Source organism: Leuresthes tenuis, unplaced genomic scaffold (genome assembly GCF_036924035.1).
Source record: "Leuresthes tenuis unplaced genomic scaffold, fLeuTen1.0.hap1 SCAF_7, whole genome shotgun sequence".
NCBI lineage: Eukaryota > Metazoa > Chordata > Actinopteri > Atheriniformes > Atherinopsidae > Leuresthes > Leuresthes tenuis.
The window spans coordinates 20,495,917-20,513,914 of record NW_027325361.1 but is presented as its reverse complement, the minus strand read 5'-3'; the positions used below and the strand labels follow the sequence as shown (position 1 = coordinate 20,513,914).

The 17,998-nt window shown below is 38.6% G+C and overlaps 1 protein-coding gene across 1 annotated transcript in view; it reads right to left on the bottom strand.

Moving 5' to 3' along the window:
• Positions 1-17,998, bottom strand: part of ncanb (neurocan b) — a 143,546-nt gene that overhangs the window by 108,665 nt on the left and 16,883 nt on the right. The window contains exon 2 of the mRNA XM_072389789.1: positions 2,968-3,050. Coding sequence (XP_072245890.1) covers positions 2,968-3,040 — 73 coding nt within the window. The 5' untranslated portion in view covers positions 3,041-3,050. The remainder of the gene's footprint in view (positions 1-2,967; positions 3,051-17,998) is intronic.

Below are 17,998 nucleotides of genomic sequence, written 5' to 3'. Positions count from 1 at the left end.
TCAGCTGGAAAAAAAAATCCTAAAATACAAGAAGGAAGGGGAAAAACATTTTAAATCTAAGACATGGAAATGCTTTGTGTGCGTGTGTGTGTGTGGGCTACAGTGCTAAGTAAGTTGGCTGAAATTACCTGCCAGATGTAACCTGAGGCTTTTCACACAAACATACAAACAAATCTAGAATATTTGGCTGAATTTTCACCGCCTCTCTGCCTGCAAATCGGAGCCCTGAGTGGCAGAAAGGCCATGGTGCCAGGCTTGCTAATTTTTCTTCTTTTTTGTTCCTCCACATATGGCAGAAATAATACAATGCAGAAAGGAGCAGACGGTCGGGGAGGCCACGGAGAGCAGTAAGGGGGCATGAAATCTGTCCTACATACGCACAAGCACATGCAGACATACACAGTTGCCCAGCAGGAGTGAGCAGGGAAAGTATAGAGAGGGCAAAGAAGGACTGAGGGATGTGAATACTTACATAGTCTACTCTTCCCTGCCGAGCTTCCTGGAATAGACAGATAAAACTGCCAAACAGACAGATTGGGAGGCAGTCGGGGAAACCAGATCCGTCGCACAGATTGACAAATGACTCAGAGTTTCTCAAGTCTCTGTTTGTATACCCCATTACTTGTTTCTCTATCACACTGTCCTTCCCTCATCAGCATCTGTGGTTTCAAAGGTCAGTAAGTCAGACATGCAAACAAATGCTAAATGTCAAGTCTTTTACAAAACTTTGGATGACTTGATGACATATAATTGCAGGATTAGGATCCTAAACTGCAGCATTTTGAGCTGAATCAAAGCAAATGTTAATCAGCTCTGCCAATTTAAATGGGATATAAACATCTCAGAGATTTAACCAAATATGAAAACCATTTACATTTCTTAGAATAGGCTCAGAGGATTATTATAAGCTCTGTGGATCTCCTTTTTGTCATTTTTTCAGTCTCCTTTTGGAGCTGTTAAGGTAATTACAAGTAGATGAAATGAAAGGAGTAAATGGGCTAGTCGATACGACATAAAGGTCTGTGTTCAAATATGAACACTGTTATGGTGAAAAATAGAGGGAAATGGACACATGATAAAGGAAATGCCAGTGTGACAAAGGAACTAAAAAGATTTGTTTGTGTTTGCATCACAAACTGTGGTACTTCATAATGTGCTACCTTGATGACTGCTTATTTGTTTTTCACAGTTGGCTGCATTTTTGCCATGGTGACCTTTAATTATGCTAATCTACAAGCTGGAGGCATGCACAAGGATATTTTGGATAGTACATAATTTACCAATTTAGTAGCAAAACATGAAGCTGAAGGCCATGAAAAACAATTTTCTCTGTAAGCCTCTCACCATGAGTGATTGGGTCTTGCGTGAAAACACAATTTTTGACTAGATTTAAAGAAATTTTTGTTTACTGTTCCTGTTTGGGATTTGTGTTTAGGTCTGCTCTCTTCTCTGGCTGAGGAAAGGTTGGGGGGTGGGTGGGGGTGTAGCAGTTAGGGGTCTGTGGAATGCATAGAAGTATTCTGCAACTGTTTAACGAGGTTGTATGGATTCAAGACTAATTTTAGACATGGTTGACTGGAAATCATCAGTTCAGACTAATAGTTTCAAAATGCCCACTTCTTACTCCTCACATTATAGTGGTCAGTGTTATTTGACATACTTGCATGTACAAATCAGAGCGCTGCACCATTTCAATTTTCTCATGTTAGTGCGTCAGTCAACAAAATATGATCAAACTACAAACTGAAGCTGTATATTTGTTGAAAACTTCCTTTTTGATTGCAAAACGATAATATTTCAAATCAATATATTTGTAACTATTGAAATAATAGATTAACTTTAATTTCAGTTTGAGTCACTTCTCGAGAAAAATTTAATGTAAAGCTCCAGCAGTCTTCTCAACTGAACTGAAAGCATAATTTTTCATTATCTGTGCAGTGAATTAACATTATTATCTATAAGGCGTTTTTCATGTGTTAAAAAGCATGTCATGAGAAAAATGATGACTTGGATTCGGTCAGGAGGTCAGCCGTGAGTTCATGAGCTTGTGAGCAAGCCGAACCAGCAGCCAAGCTATCTAGGACCATCGAGCGTTGGACTCGCTTGGCTGGGAGGCAAAAGCTTTTCTGCTCGCTGGCATTTCAGTCTCTCCCTGCAACAGCTGCATTTCTTATGTGCCTTAAAAAGGACACCATTGCCAGAGCTGCACATTGAGGTATGAAAGCTGCACAGTGGAAAACGGGAGAGATCTGTCCCAGCTGCTCAAAGAATCTCAGTGGGCCGTGGAAGCTTCACTTTCTGTCTTGGACTCTGTGTATACTGAAAGCTAGATCTAGCAGCCCTGACAAAACCCCACCCAGCCCACCCTCTTTGTTTCCCTTCTATCTGTAAGCAGAACCACTCTTTAAAAATCCAGACTATGACACTTAGGAACAGCTTCTTCCCCAGAGCAGTATCCTCTATCACTACACACACACACACACACACACACACACACACACACACACGCACACACACACACCATCCACACACATGAATGAATACATTACCATTCTGATACTTTCACTTGCATGTAACCTTAAATAATATCCTCTTCTTAAGCGTTCACTCTGTTTCAAATATTTATGGCTTGACTATCCGAATACAAGATATGCTAAACAGGGCGTAGTGTTAACAGAGTCAGAGTAAACAGGAAAGGTTGCAAATTCATGTTCATAGATCATTTTCAAAAGGTGAAAAGTCAGCCCCAGAAACTTTGAAATGTGCGATTTTGAAGTCCAAAGATGAGCTCTTAAAAAACATTGATAACTGCCAGAGTGGGACCTTGTTTCCTAAAATGAAGAATATAAACTCAAATACACATTTCTGTGGAATTTTACTTCAGTCAGTGAGTGTGACCTGTGGTATCTGGATTTATATAGTGTATAAGTCAGGTGACAGGGTCTGCCCAGTTTAATGAGGACTCACCACAGCCCGCAGTATGAAGCAGAAGGAGGAGCAGCAGGGGCTGCAGTCCACACACAGGCCACACGCCCTGCATCCTGCTACACCTGGACACAGAGATGAAGAGAAAGACAGGGAATGTGAGCAAACAAAGGAAGCTGAAATCAACACATTACCCTTGTGAAGTTATTTGAATACACACTGCAAGCTCAGATGAGTCAGTGTAGTAACTCCTTGTCATCTGATTTTTTTTTCTTTTGCTCAGTAAGAGCTTCAGGATACAAGTGTGATAGTTCATACTTCTTCCATTTACTGTTTCACAGTGTGGGTGGACTGACGTCCTCTAAAGCCCATTGCAACTGTGATTAAGGGCATTAAAGAGCTTTAAAATACATTGATATAAATAGACTTACTTTGACCACAGTGTTGAGCTTTCCAAGTACAATAAAGAAACATTGGATTCATTTTACACTTCACATAAAACTACAGTCTGTAAATAAAAGTAAAAGCTTCATTCACTTATTGTGTTAAGCAGTTTTCTTTCTCTCCAGGGCCATTAAACCTATACCTTCACGCACTGATGAGGAAGTGAGAAAAAAAACAGACTCACTGTGCTACATGGCAAGAACTTCAACCTACAGAAAAGTAAAGCTGCAAAAGTAACTGTACTGTCAAAGCATACTAATCACAATTTCACTCCAATGTGTAAAAATGATTGTGTATTCCTTTCAAACTCAGAAATTATTATTTCCAACGGAGAAAAGTTAAATAGAACTCCCACTGAAGTCACATACGCACAAGCCCCGACTTCAAAATCCAACATGGCTGCCCCTGGCAAAAATAGTGGTGATAATAGATAATAGGTTGTGTTCACAAACTGTATATAAGAACTTCTGTCAGTTGCTGTTGTATCAAATCAGTGAAACACATAGTACGATCCAGTCTTTATCAGGGAACATCTTGCCATGGTGTTTGTTTTAAACACATTGGACACAAAGTGTCCACAACAAATCCATGTTTCTGAGCCTGGATTTCAGTTATATCAGTGAATTAGAGCAATCCATTTGGCTTTCTGATTTTTGTAAATTTGGAAAAAGAATAAATTAGATTTCTTTCAGTATGTGTTGGTCCAAACAATTGCACAACAGCTTTTCCAAATTTGAGACATGTTTTTTAGACAAACAGCCTGCAGCCATTGAGATGGCGTAACTCAGTCCAGTCGCATGTCTGTCACATGTACGATATCATGTGCATATCTTCCATGACTATTAGCCAACTCAGTGAGCACAACAATGAGCAAATCCTTTCTGATGCAGCTGGAACACGGTCAGCTCAGGTGTGACACTAAATTCAGCTCAGAGGATCATACAATGGATATACAGATGACGAGTTATAGGATATTGAGATTGGATTGGATATCAATGCTAGAACTGTAAATAGTTTTCCACCACAATTTATTTCCATTAAGGCTGAGTTTACAGTTCAGTTCTCAGAAACAGACACCCTCAGTATAACATTATTGTTTGTTCATGAGTCTTCACTTGCTGCTCATTGCTCATTTGACTTGTTTGTTGACTTGTTACTTCTTATCCAACATACTGTATTGGAAAATGTTCTGTGTGCCTCTGCCCCTGATGCCCAGGCATAAGATCTGAGCTAACCAACTTGGACCAATGAGAAAAACTGAGAAAAATGTGCTATTTCCTTCCAGCCCACATTAGGTTGCTTCAAAAAGTTTTGAGTATGAGCCTAGCGACTTTGCTCACTAACAATATATTATGTGGCTAAATATGGTGCAAGTGCAATTGTACTTGTGACTCAGTCTTCACCAATCGACATGCTAGGGCTGGCTTTAAGAGCTTTGATTATTCGGAATAATTAGAGACTTATCAGATGCCGAACTACTGACAAATGATGATAGCCAGCTCGGTAACGCAACAATACACTGAACCCATCAGAGGTGACCTGCTCAACTACAAAAATTCAAAGAATATCAGTGATTAAAAGACCATACATTCTCCATAGTTTGGGTAGAAAATATGCACCAGCTACATAGCCTATTCCAAATATTTTACTACTAGTTACCTACAGCACCTTTCTAGGAGCCGTAAGGTACATCTGTGTCTGTCCTTTCTTACTTCTCTTCTTTCCGTACACTCCAGAGATGAAACATCTGAAAAAGACTGTCTCATCATTGATAACCTGTGTTTGGCCATGTTAATTGCTTTCTGATTTTAGAAAAAATAATTACACATGTAATACTTGCTCTGAATGGCGAGTTTCTGTTTTTATTCGGTCGACAAAGTATGCTGGCCCAAATATCGCCTACATCTACTTTTTTTTTTATTGCTCACATGGGGATTTGACTCAGGTTGACTGTGGAGGGCGAAGCTCTACATTTTCTTTGGGCTTTTGAGCAATGTCTGGCCCTCTCAAAAGTTACTGTAACCCATGCCAAAGCCAGCTGATGACATTTGGGCCACATCTGGCAGGTACATCCCATACTGTAACCCACATGAAGCCCAGCTTGTGACATTCAAATTTTCTACCTGATAAAATAAATTCTTGACTAGTACTGTCTTTGCAAAGTTGAATATTTGATAAGGCAGATGGTGCCATCAAAATTAGTCTAAATCTCTGGTAGAAATATTGAATTCACAGTTTACTGTGTACATAGGAAATGTGTTTGTTGGCATGTGGAATGGGATTAAATGAAAATGCAACCCAGCTGTCTACAGAAAAACAGACTTTTAAAGGCAAAAACATTGCACAACAGGGAAAAAACACTGATGCATTTCAACAATGGAATCAGGCAGATAAAAGCAGTAGAGCCACAACTAACAAGATGGACTTCTTGTTTTCATGTTAAGAATGGTAACTGTGTTGAGAGGAAAAATATCAAAGCTACATCGATGGTGTCACATTAAATATAGAACAATATCTATTTTAGACTGAGAGGAGCTGTCTGTGGTGTATCTTTACTGGTTTATCGGGTTTACATATTATATTATGTCTTTTTTTCTTTAGAAATCCTTTATTTGTAACACCTGAACAAATTCTAATTTGAACAAACATATTTGTTCAAATGTTTAAATGTGATTCTTCAATGGATAAGCCTAGCATAAAACATACCCTCTGAAGTTACTATGTCTATGTGCATAGCAGGATGGGAAATTTTTCTTGCCTAAAACGTCTTCACAACCTTTCAGCTTACAGCTGCCTGTGAGATAACAAGAAGAAAGGAGACAAACGAGGTTGAATTATTTATGATTTGTGTTTATGTGTAGGTTTAAATCTCAGTATATTTTTTTCTACTTTGCATATCAGACCATCACCTAATTTGTGTGTCACAAAAGCCAGTGGATGGAAACAAAATGAGGTAAGTCAGCCCATGCCAGGAGCCCTGAGTGTAAATAATGAATATGGCATCTCTAGAGAGACAATGGGCCGAACGGGGCCTGAGGGCATGAGAGGAGCTCGGAGAGTGGGAGGAGGATTGAGCAGCTTGTAGTGGAGATGGTGGATACAGATAGCCAGTGTCACTTACACCAGCATTGGCCTTTTTGTATCAGTTTAAAAGGTAACGTCAAGGACAAAAACACTGACATGTGACCAAACGGCTAAACTGCTGTGCAGCAGCTGAGTGGAAGCTGTTGTGGTGTGGATTTACAGGAGTAATAGATAACCAAATGTGTTTTAAAGTTCATACCGGCAACTGTTGGTATGGTAGTGCACTGGAAAAGTGCTGTAATTGGTTCTCTATATTTATGTATTAAAATTCCAATTTGAAAACCTTTTCAACGTGCTGCTTGAAAAAAAAAGGCAAAGAAAAACTTATCTTGAAAGGAGATTGAATTAACACAAAACATTCTTTTAAACTTTTTCAGCAGGATCGGTGCATTATTTTTGTTTGGTTAAAATGTATGGTGGCAATAGCAAAAGCACAAGTGAAGATAGATTTAAATTGTCTCAAAGCTTAATTATTAGGGCTATGGGGTTTGTCATAATAAGAAATTTCTTTTTAGAATTTAGAAACAATTTTAGAGCCTTTTAATACTTATTCTCCTCTAGGTTTATGTCACTTTGATTGTTCATGCTGAGTAAGCAGGACAAGGCTTTAAGAAGAAGTGGGTTTTTTTAGGTAGATTTTTCACGACTTTGTGATGCAATTAAAACATGGCAATTAACAGGAACAGTGGAAGAAGAAGACCTGTCTTCATAAGATTGCTAGAAATGCAGATAAATATAAATATTTTTCAACTGCGAAAGAGTTAAAGTTAACCACAATGGTGGACATACCATGCTGGCATTGGAAACATTTCACTTGAGGAGGGAAGAATAAATTCAATTATATATTAGCAAATTCTAAAAGTGAAAAATCTGGGAAACAGTTTCTGGGAACAATGCTTCTACATGATAGATATCATGGTTCTTAACATGCCTCAAAATCTACAATGAATTACTTCAACAGGAGCAAGCTGAAGGTTTTGGCATGAAACTCCTCCAACCCAAATGCCACTGAAAATCTCTGGATAGACCTCAAAGGAGCAGTGCATGAAAGATGGTGCAAAGAAATCCACAGAACAAGAAGCTTTTAGAATTTGGTGTGAATAATCTACAGATTTATGAAAAGCAAAGGATTTTGCTTCATTCAAAAAGAGAGTCAAAGTTTGATTGTGTGGTTGAATCAATGAAGAATTTCTTCCTTTGTCACTGGGTTTGTCAAATGATTCATGGTCTCCCTTGTCTTTTTTTCCTGCTACTCATGAGCACTATGGGGGTCAGAGCTTTGTTTTATGTGACTATGCCATCTTAGTTGCGTTTTTTTTAACCATCCATCATCTCTCCAGGGTACTTATGTCTTACATTCTATATTTTAGCTCACTCTGAGTGTCACTTCTACAGTGAATTGAACTGGTAACCTTGTTTGGCTTTTTATTTGACTTACCTTATTTGTGAGGGATGTAATTAGCCTCTTCCAGGAGCCCTGCAGTGGTTTACATTAGCACCTTTTAGCTCTGTGTTGAGATCCGTGCCGTCCTTTTGCTATTGTGATACAGTTAATTCCTAAATTTCCAAATGACAATGGGTTACAGTTGTGTTTGTGTGTGCACTTTTCTATGTTCATATTTACCCATACATATTTTTGATGTCTCACATTCAATGACATCAATGTACCACAATGCACTTCATTGGCTCCCTGTTAAATTCAGAATAGAATTTAAAATTCTTCTCCTCACATATAAAGCTCTTAATGACCGAGCTCCATCGTATCTTAAAGATCTCATTGTAAGATAATTTCCTAACAGAGCACTTCGCTCCCAAACTGCAGGTTTACTTGTGGTTCCCAGAGTTTATAAAAGTAGAATGGGAGGTAGAGCCTTCAGCTATCATGCCCCTCTCTTGTGGAATAAACTGCCAGTAGATGTTCAGGAAGCAGACACCCTTTCCACTTTTAAGATTAGGCTTTAAAACTTTCCGTTTTGACAAAGCTTATAGTTAGGAAAGGCTCAGGTAATCCTGAAACATCCCATAGTTAAGCTGCTATAGGCTTAGACTGCTGGGGGGGCTCATGTGTCACACCTTTCCTCACTTTACTCTCTTTTTCCCCTGTTTAATTTCTCAAATGACATTATGTACATGTGACATTATTGTGGTTATTAACTTGTGTTTCCCTGTTCCAACAGGTATCCTTTGAATGGTGTTACAGCATTTGTTGTCCCCTCGTTTCTGTCTTCTCAAACCCCAGCTGGTCGAGGCAGATGGCCACCTTTCCTGAGTCTGGTTCTGCCAGATTATGATTACAATGAACTGAACTCAATTCATCAACTCAATTAAAACAATTGGATTGAATTGGACTATATTATTTAAGTGCTTTGAGATGACATTTGATGTCATTTGGCGCTATATAAATAAAAAACTGAATTGACAAAATAAAGATTTTTTAAAAAATGCTAGCATGTTATATATCCCATCAGAGTTTGTTGGATCTGGAGCAGATAAATACCCATGACAATGCAAAGTATATATCATAAAGTAATAGATTACAGCATGTAGATCAGGTTAAACAGTCATGATGTACATTTTAATCATACTAATCATGACTTTATTTTTTGCTATCATCAAGAAGCCTTATCAGAAATTAATGCAGATCGCTGTCCTATTGAGGCCAAAACTTATCTATGTTATTCAACCCACAGCAGCTGCTGAACTTATGTGCAAGGATGTGCACATCCACAGCTGTATACATAACACTATGTTGTAGAATCTAGCAAAGACACCTTCAGAGGGCACCAAAAATATCAACTGACATGGTAGGGTAATATTACAGGACCCAACAAGAATAAGACGTATTATTATATACTATAATATATGGAATGCTCATAAAAATGCCTAACCACAAACAAACTTCATGTAATCTGTAGTATAGCTAACATTTTCTGATGAATATTTTTTTAAAATTTGAATCTACACATACAATGTAATTCACATTATACAATATATATTACAGTGCCATGCTGCTGTGGTAATGTATCATAGTCATGATACAGAGCTCTAAAGTAAATGTCTTGACTATGCAAACAATTTAGGTAAATTCTAGGAATCATCCACAGCTTTAATCTCCTCAGATTTGGGGCCTACACCGAGCATAGGAAGAAATGATCATCATCACTTTCTTTTCATGATTAAACCTACATGGCGGCATCTTCACTGACAAACTAAGATGAAGCACAGAACAATAGTCCTAATCATTTATTACACACCAATAGCAACACCAAAGCTAACTCTTCGACTGTCTGCCATCCTTTTTTTTTCTCTGAGCTTACTCTAGCTGTGAAACTCAGTCTGATGTTTATTATTGTCCTGTCTCTTTCATGCACTATATCTATTTTCATCACTTCCTCCAATAGATTTGTTTTGGGTCTCTTTGATGAATCTGCCAAGGTGTGTTTTTTTCTCCCTACATTTAATTGTAAAGACAATAGTGCCTTATTTTTAAACTTTTTTCAGTATGTTATGAGTGTTTATTATGTAGTTGTTAGTGTGTGATGTGGCAACATGCAGAAAAGAAAATGCGGTGGTAAACAAAATCGTATCTCAGTGCCTGAGGGCTCTAGTGTAGTTTAGAGCCCCGTAATGTGCAAAGCAAAAGTTGGTGTGCTTAAAAAAAAGAGGCAAAATCACATGGTTTTAAGATTAGAAATTTTTCTAGTGCTGCTTTAATTCATAAACAGCAAGGGTGGACCTGGTGTGCTTATAAAGCAGGTTTTCTTTTTGATAAATATTTGATAATGTAGTGTAAACTGTCATGTGTTGGGGTCGTAATTATTTAACTTTGAGACCTGGTAATCTGTTATATCCTGATATAATACCTAAAACCTTAGATTTGACAGAGGTTATACTTTTTTTCACATGGCTTCACAACTTGAATAGTTTTACAAGTTCAAGTGCACCTTCTGTAATATTGTGTTCCTATGTGGTTTATTAAACATCAGATTTATTAGAGAGACACAATTTTAAATAACGCTTCAGTTACTATGCTATGACTTTGCTAATGAGATGTGATATTTGGTCAGCAGAACTGAACCTGTGACGCATGACAGACCAGAAAGCAGATCTTAGTTTGTCCAGTCTGTCTGTAGCTAAATCTAGCTAGTCTGACACCAGGCTGGTTCCACAAAATAATAATTTTGCAGGTAGCATATATTTCATTAGCTGAGCTCTATCACAGCTAGTGCTACCAGTTTCTTGGCCCATGGGTCACCTAACCACCACCACTACATAAGTCTCCAGTAATATCAGCAATTGGCCTGCTGCAGCAACAATGTGCTACATTTTCCCCTTCAACTGTTGTCAGCATGTCTACAGCATGTCTTAATAGCCATTAGTGCATATGTGCTGTGTGATAAGTAACACATGGTCACACATGATCAGGTGTAGTATCAGTAATCTAAAAGTGTGTATGCACTCTCCCTGCCATGTGTGTACAGTAATGATAATAGAAATACAGCAGATCCTGACATTTTAAAGGAATGCCACCCAGACTATCACACATACTGTTGTTATAACACACAGACCAGGAGGGCAGACAGCTAAATTGTTATAGACAGAGATTGGCAAGACAAAAACACAGTCCACATTCCAACAGAAAAATACAGAGCCAAGTGTTCATATTTAGCTGTTTAAATTCCATTGAAGAACCATTATAGGACCAGCCTCAGCTTTTTATTGTTGACGACTTGTCTAACACATCCGTCATTCTGTCCTAACCTCAGCCGCAACCCTATTTTGTCTATATTTGGATAAAATTGTATACCAATCTTCCACTGCCAGGGCAAAAATAAATGTCTGATTTTCTAATGTGTCTTCACTTTGTTTCTTTTCTCTTCTCAAATTGTCCCGACAGTCATTCCTCACCATGGTGCACTATTAACAAGCTCATTAATCACTCAAGCTGCTGTCAGTCACTCCATCGCATACACCCCTGTTATCTCTGCATCTTCCATGCACACACATACATACTAACAATAGTGCTGGCTCACAGGGCAAGTTAGTCCCATCAGTGTCTGTGAAGTCTCTTAGAGTGAAAAATGAGGCTTCCCTTCGGTTGAAAAAGGGCTGTTTCCCTTGGACGAGGATATTATTAAGGTTTTAGCAAAGCAACCTGTCACACTGTCATACATAAATGGCTTTAGCGCTTCACATTTTCTTCAGGTAAGTGGATGGTTCCATGTTTGCATCTGTCTCATAGCATTTCTCATGGCTGGTTTTCTTTTTTTTAATCTTTTTATTCTTTTTGTAGCTTATAGTACAATTTAAAAGCACTTAAATTTAAATAATGGCTGAGTGGGTGGTTATTTTCCAGCCAATAGAATCGGTGTTAGGAGAAACAGCAAGACATCATGGTCATTAGGACAAAAAAAGAAAGGAACAAGATGTAAGCTGGCGGAGAACAAGTTGAAACAGAAAGAATTTCAATGACTCACTGACGACTTCCTGAACTGCTGAATTGCCATCCATACTAAGAGAAAAAAAAAAAAGGCCAGACTTGAGAGACAAAGGAAAGATAAAGACAGTGGTGGATTGAGGAAGAAAGGAGAAGAAAAACAGGAAGTCGGTATAAAAGCAAATGGTATTAAGGCAAAGAGAGTTTAAAAAAAGGTTCACAGAAAAACCAACACTTATTTCAGTCACTCTCAAATGCCAAGTCTGAATAGATGGAAGGCAAAAGGCTGAATCTCAAGCAGCATTAAATTTTCCAAACACTTCGTTAGGCTGGGTTGGGAATGGTTAGACCAGAATGAAAGAAAAAATCAAATATCCCCAGGCAAAGGTCAAAATAAAAAAAAAAAAGATGGAGAATGTGTGCCAAACATTCCTGAACAGGTTTCACCGTATAGTGTTGCAGTGACAAAGCTGAGCCTGAGCACCCTGATAGAGTCAATTGAGAGTCAAGCTTAAGGGCTACCCAAAACTATGTAGTGTGGTATGTGTGGTATTCATACAACACAGGAGCGACCGGCCAACACAGCCAGGGCTCCCATTACTTGGTATAAAATGTATTACCTTAATCTGTGAGGTCAGAAAAGGTGAGCTCATCTCATAATGGAATAAAGAAGGGTAAGTGTGAGCAAAATAAAGGAACATATAGAAGGTGGGGGGAGTAGTGAATGGATAAAACATAAGGTGGTAAAGTAAAGAAATAAAGAGAGCAAGTGAGAGATTCACCTGAAAAATTAGGTGACAGAAAGCTTTTTACGTTCAGGAAGGGTGGCCAGGCAATTTTCAAATGTCTGAGACTTCTCATTTGCCAGGCTACAAAACCACTTTATATGGTGGCAAATGTTAAACTTGTTCTGGGCACATCAAGGTCCCCTTGGCTGTCTGCGTGTATTTGCCTTGAATATAAATGTGGCTTCAGGAGAGGGTATAGGGAACAAGGAGTTTAAACACCTTGTACACAAGCAATTGAAAAGGGCGGAGGGACAAATACCTTTGGGGCCTGATGTGGACAAAAGTGTGTGAGTCTGTGGATTTAGAACTATAATAATATGAAGACAGACACAGCTGGAGAATGTCTGTCATGACATATCAAAGAAACAGTTAATTTTTACAACAGAAAGTGTTGCCCCTGGAAATATGACAAGCAGGATAAATTTAAAAACAGAACATTTATTTGAATTGTTAAACGCTTCTGGTCAGAATTACTGGCACACCATCATTTACAGCACATGATTGAGGATATTGTCCGTATTGGTAATCAGTTATTATAATGTCTTGTATAAAATGTCCATAGTTACTGAACAAGAACAACAAAAAGGGACATTCAAGAAGTGGAGAAAAATATAATTATTGGCATCCTTAAACTATATTTGGCACGAGAAAGCCAGTATTTCCAATAGACATCTAGCTTCTTTCATCTATCTTAGTTTCTGCTACTCTTCCATCACAATACTTTTAAAAAGGGTCCATCTTATCCTTTTCAAGCTGTTTTTGTTTTATGTGTCTGTTGTGTCATTGTTCCATGAAAGGACCCAATATCTTTGTTTGTAGTACAAGTTCTTTCATGTGTTCAATTCCTTTGGTAACAGAGGCTGCAAAACACTTGTCCACCATGTTTTAATGGAATAGTTTTCTCATTGAGCTTCCTCCCACCTCTGTGGCCTGGAAGCACCTAAATATATATTTTTTTAAAAATTTTTCTCATACCATTATGATTTATGTATTTTCTTCCATTAAGGTATTAGCTGATGTGGTGGTATGTGATCATTGGAATTTGCCAGGTTGCAAACAAGATCCTGCAAGACATGATACTGAACTTCATAAAACTCTGTGGAGAGGTAAAGTAAGAACAAAAATTTTGGTGCAGAACAGCTCGTTAAAATTAGACAGAAACAGCACAGGCCTTGGTGGAGAAAATACACTGTCTGGGCACAATAGTTGATAATAGTTTTTCCAACACTCTCAAGCAGCTCTCTCATCTTCACTACAGTAAAAGAAATAGGAAACCTTCAAACAATTTTTCTGCTGTGAAGTCATTACACATTGGCTAATAAAGTTTACATTAAAACACTGAAATCTAAGCAGAAGTGAGCATTTTTTGAGGAATTAATTTAAATTGATCAAAAGGATGCTAACATTTAAGTGCACACTTTATTAACTTAAATCCTATTTTATTATTAAAAGCCTTTTTTTGTTGTTCAATGTGCGCTCTTCTCTGAATATTCCAAACTTTACATTAATTTACAATTAAGGGGTCCCGGTGATTCCACACTGCACTATTGACTTTAAAGTAATTATAACATAAAGTCAGTAAACAGAGACTGTACCATAATACTGTCTAACTTATCATATGGTCATTAAAACTAAAACTTTGAGATACACTGGCACTACCTTTGTCATGGTAAAGACCATGGAACTTACAGTGCTGCACGAGGACATCAGAAATTCTTCTTATTTCCATGTCTTTATTATTAACGATGATTGTGTGCCTCCTTGGTGCCTGTGATGGACTGGTGACCTGTCCAGGAATGTACCCTGCTTCTCGCTCAATGACGACTGGAATAGACTCCAGCCAAAATAGGTACAGAAAATTGATGGAAGGATGGGTGGATGAATATATGGATTATTAATTATAGAATCTTAGATGAATTCCAGCACAAACTCTAACCCATCACTCCAAATGTGAGCTTAGACATATTGTGTATACAGCTGTAAATGGTTGTGGTTAAAGGATGTTATCATTTTATTACAGCAGGTCTGGGAGCAGGACAGCTTTCACTGGGAAGGCTGCCAGTTTTTCTTTCCTTTCTATACCTTATTCACTTTCTTATCCCCTCTTCTCTACATTGTTTCTTCATGTCACCGCAGTCAAGTCCCTACGTCTCTGTATTTCCACTCCCTTTCACACTTTTTATCTCTTTCTCTCTGTTTTTGTCTAGTTGCAGGATCCACGGGTGAATGAGATATAGTAAATCCAAGCTGTTGACTGCAGTCTGTAAAGACTTAATCAAAGTCAGCGGTGTAGGAGTACTACATCATGGTGGGGCGAAGGCCTGGGAGCTGGTCTGTTGACCGGAAACTATTAACCCTGCACCAGATCCACCATCAGAATAAATGCAGTAGCACTTTTCAGATCAGTCAGATTTTATCATTATGTCTCTCATGGGTCAGCTCTTCACCCTAAGCAGTTTGGCATGTGTCTCATGATAAGCTTCTGCTGCATAATCATGTTGTAACCATCCTTGTAGGAAAATAAGGTATTTTGGCTTGACTTTGAAAAAGCATATAAAATAATCAAATTTAGGATATGTGACATGGCTTTGTTGTACAAAAATCACCTTGGAGCTAAATCAAACACTTTGCTATCCAAAGACATTTATTTTCCTCCTTTCTAATGAATGCTCTCTCCACTTTCCTCCATCTTCCTCGTCATGCCATGCAGGCACATTGAGACCAGACCAATTAATGGAGGGATGAAAGTGACCTGTCATTTAGGGAACTCATCTAATCTTCAGTTGTATTTTCCCAAGACGAGTTGATAAGTTGCCAGAGAGAGGAGAAAGGAGGAAGGAAGGGAGTGGAGAGTCAGCATGGATAGTAAGAGGAATATGACACAGCTCTGCTTTCAGAAATACTCCTGTAGGACACCAGTTCAGTGTGTATGTGCCTGAGTGTGTTTCTCCAACAGCTCAGCTTTTCTAGATCCAATCCACTTTATACTACTCATTAAATTATATCACAATCAAGCTACATAAAGGGAAGCTTCATATACACACACGCATAGAGAGAGGAACACAAAAACCCAGTGGTAGAATTAATCTGCTGTTTTGATGGGCAGATCAGTCTTCTTCCCATAGCAAACACTGTGTCAGTTCATGCCAGACACATCCATTTGAAGCACCCAGAAGGACAAACACACAAACCACACAATGTCCCATCAAGTCAGTTTTCAAGTCAGATGCAGACAATTTTGTGTGTTTGTTGGGATGTTTTGTCCACCTCTACAGCCACCAACTGACAGCCAACCCAACAACATATTTTTAAGAACTGGACAGCAGAGTACAAGATGGTGCCGAGTTCTTCCATGCACCGCTGCAGTTTTGACCCCATAGGGGAAGTGCATTAGCATGAACAATTTCTATTTCTGTCAGTGTTTTGATGGCACTATAATAAATCTAAGAATCACGTAAGTCAAAGGAACATGAGTCGAAAACTGAAAATTTTAATAGCAGTTATAAACAGCTGTGTTTATGCGAGTGTCCGTGAATGCATTAGTCCCATAATAATTTTTATATGAGCATTTGTGAAATTAATCTAATTTAAACTTCTCACTGCGCTTTATGAATTACAGTTTTTTTTTTCTATGTGGGTGAGATGTGATTGAAGGGTTTCAGGACTGAAAAAAATAAGCTGAATTATTCTGCAGTCTATAATTTGAGCTGTAACAAGGCATATTGAACAAGTTCAGATTGACAGAAAACTAAAAAGAGAGTGACAAGAAGAGTTATTAAAAGTTGACAACGAATCATCCCCTGTGGACACAGGCGAAATGGCATGTAATGAAAAAAAAATTATGAGACATGATGAGCACCTTAAAAGTACACTGAATGAATTGAGCAGAAATTAGTAGGGGAGTGTACTGAGGCCATGAGAAAAACCTGATTTTGACTGGGTAGAAGTAGAGAGTGAAAAAGGAAGCAGCTTAAAAGAGAAAGTCACTGTTCTGCGTTAACTGTGTGGGGGAGAAGAATCAAAGTGTTGGAATGAAAGTGGGAAAAAAATCAAACGCTCCAAACACTAAGAAAAGAAATGCTTGGGGAAGAAGGAGGGGAAGCGGAAAGCAAGCCTTTTAATAGTGACAGGAGCTTCGATGTGCTCTGTGCTCATTAAATAATCACATGTGGAAGGGCTAATGAGTCATGAAAGTGTGCAGATGTTTCGAGAGTGCTGTTAAAGTGTAAATAAGGAGCGTGAGGAAGGTGTGAGATGGGGCTGGGGTTGCAGACATGGAAGATGCAGGGAGACTTCAGAGAAAAGTGATAGAGCGAGAGAGGCTTGCAGGGGTTTCGTGTCACCGCCTGGCTATTTCCAGCCTTATTGCAAAGGGCTATGGTGCAGCCTCGGTCCAAGCACAATTCCTTGGTCTGAAATGGAGACGGACCGAGATCCCCAGGCTATATCGATTCTCGGGCACGCTCATTTGAGAGAATCAGAATTGATGAGACCTGCCTTTACTTATTTATCTGATGCCTGCCCTTGCTCCACTCCTGTTTGTCTGAGGGTATGGACCTACCTGCCGTGGCTCCCAGCAACCCGCAATGTCCAGGAGCGACAGCTAATGTGAGAGGGCGGGACTCTGAGCATACAGCTGGCCACCTACACTGTGCACATAAATCAAGATGAGGCAGTAAACACAATTTGACATTTCACACAGGGGTATATTTTTTTAAGGTTTGCTTGATTGTTAGTTATAGGCTGTTTTTGCAATGTCATTACATGTCGGTCAGCCTGCTACCATGGGGATCAAATTTTAACAAGCTATGTGCTTTACTCCTTGCTGCAAAGTTTACAGGCTGCCATCATTTTGATTCAGTGAAGATATCCAGAGGCTTTCTGTCCCTTTGACAGTCTTATGAACTAGATACCTACTTTTTAAAACAAAATGCTTGACATTTTCACCTTCCAGCACCTTTAAAGCTTTTTAATCATCACTTTGTAATTTAATCTGTACAAAACCACTGTTTCTACTTGGTCTTAAGTGTTAGACTTTTGTCTTGGCTGGATATTCTAAGGCTTTTTGTGATTATTCTACATCTGCACAGATTAAAGGATAAGATCAAATTCATTAATTAGTGAGGCTGAAACATGCAAGTTGGAGGATTTTTGTTTCTGTCAGACAGAACCTAGGTTACAGATACTAAGCTACACTAACTAGCTTTGACTGCTTGTGCCATTATGTGGTAACGAAGGTGAAAAACAGAGCTCCATTTCTAAGTAAACCACTGTTTCCAAGCATTTTGTGCATAGGGTTTCTCTTTCTGAAATTCTGAAT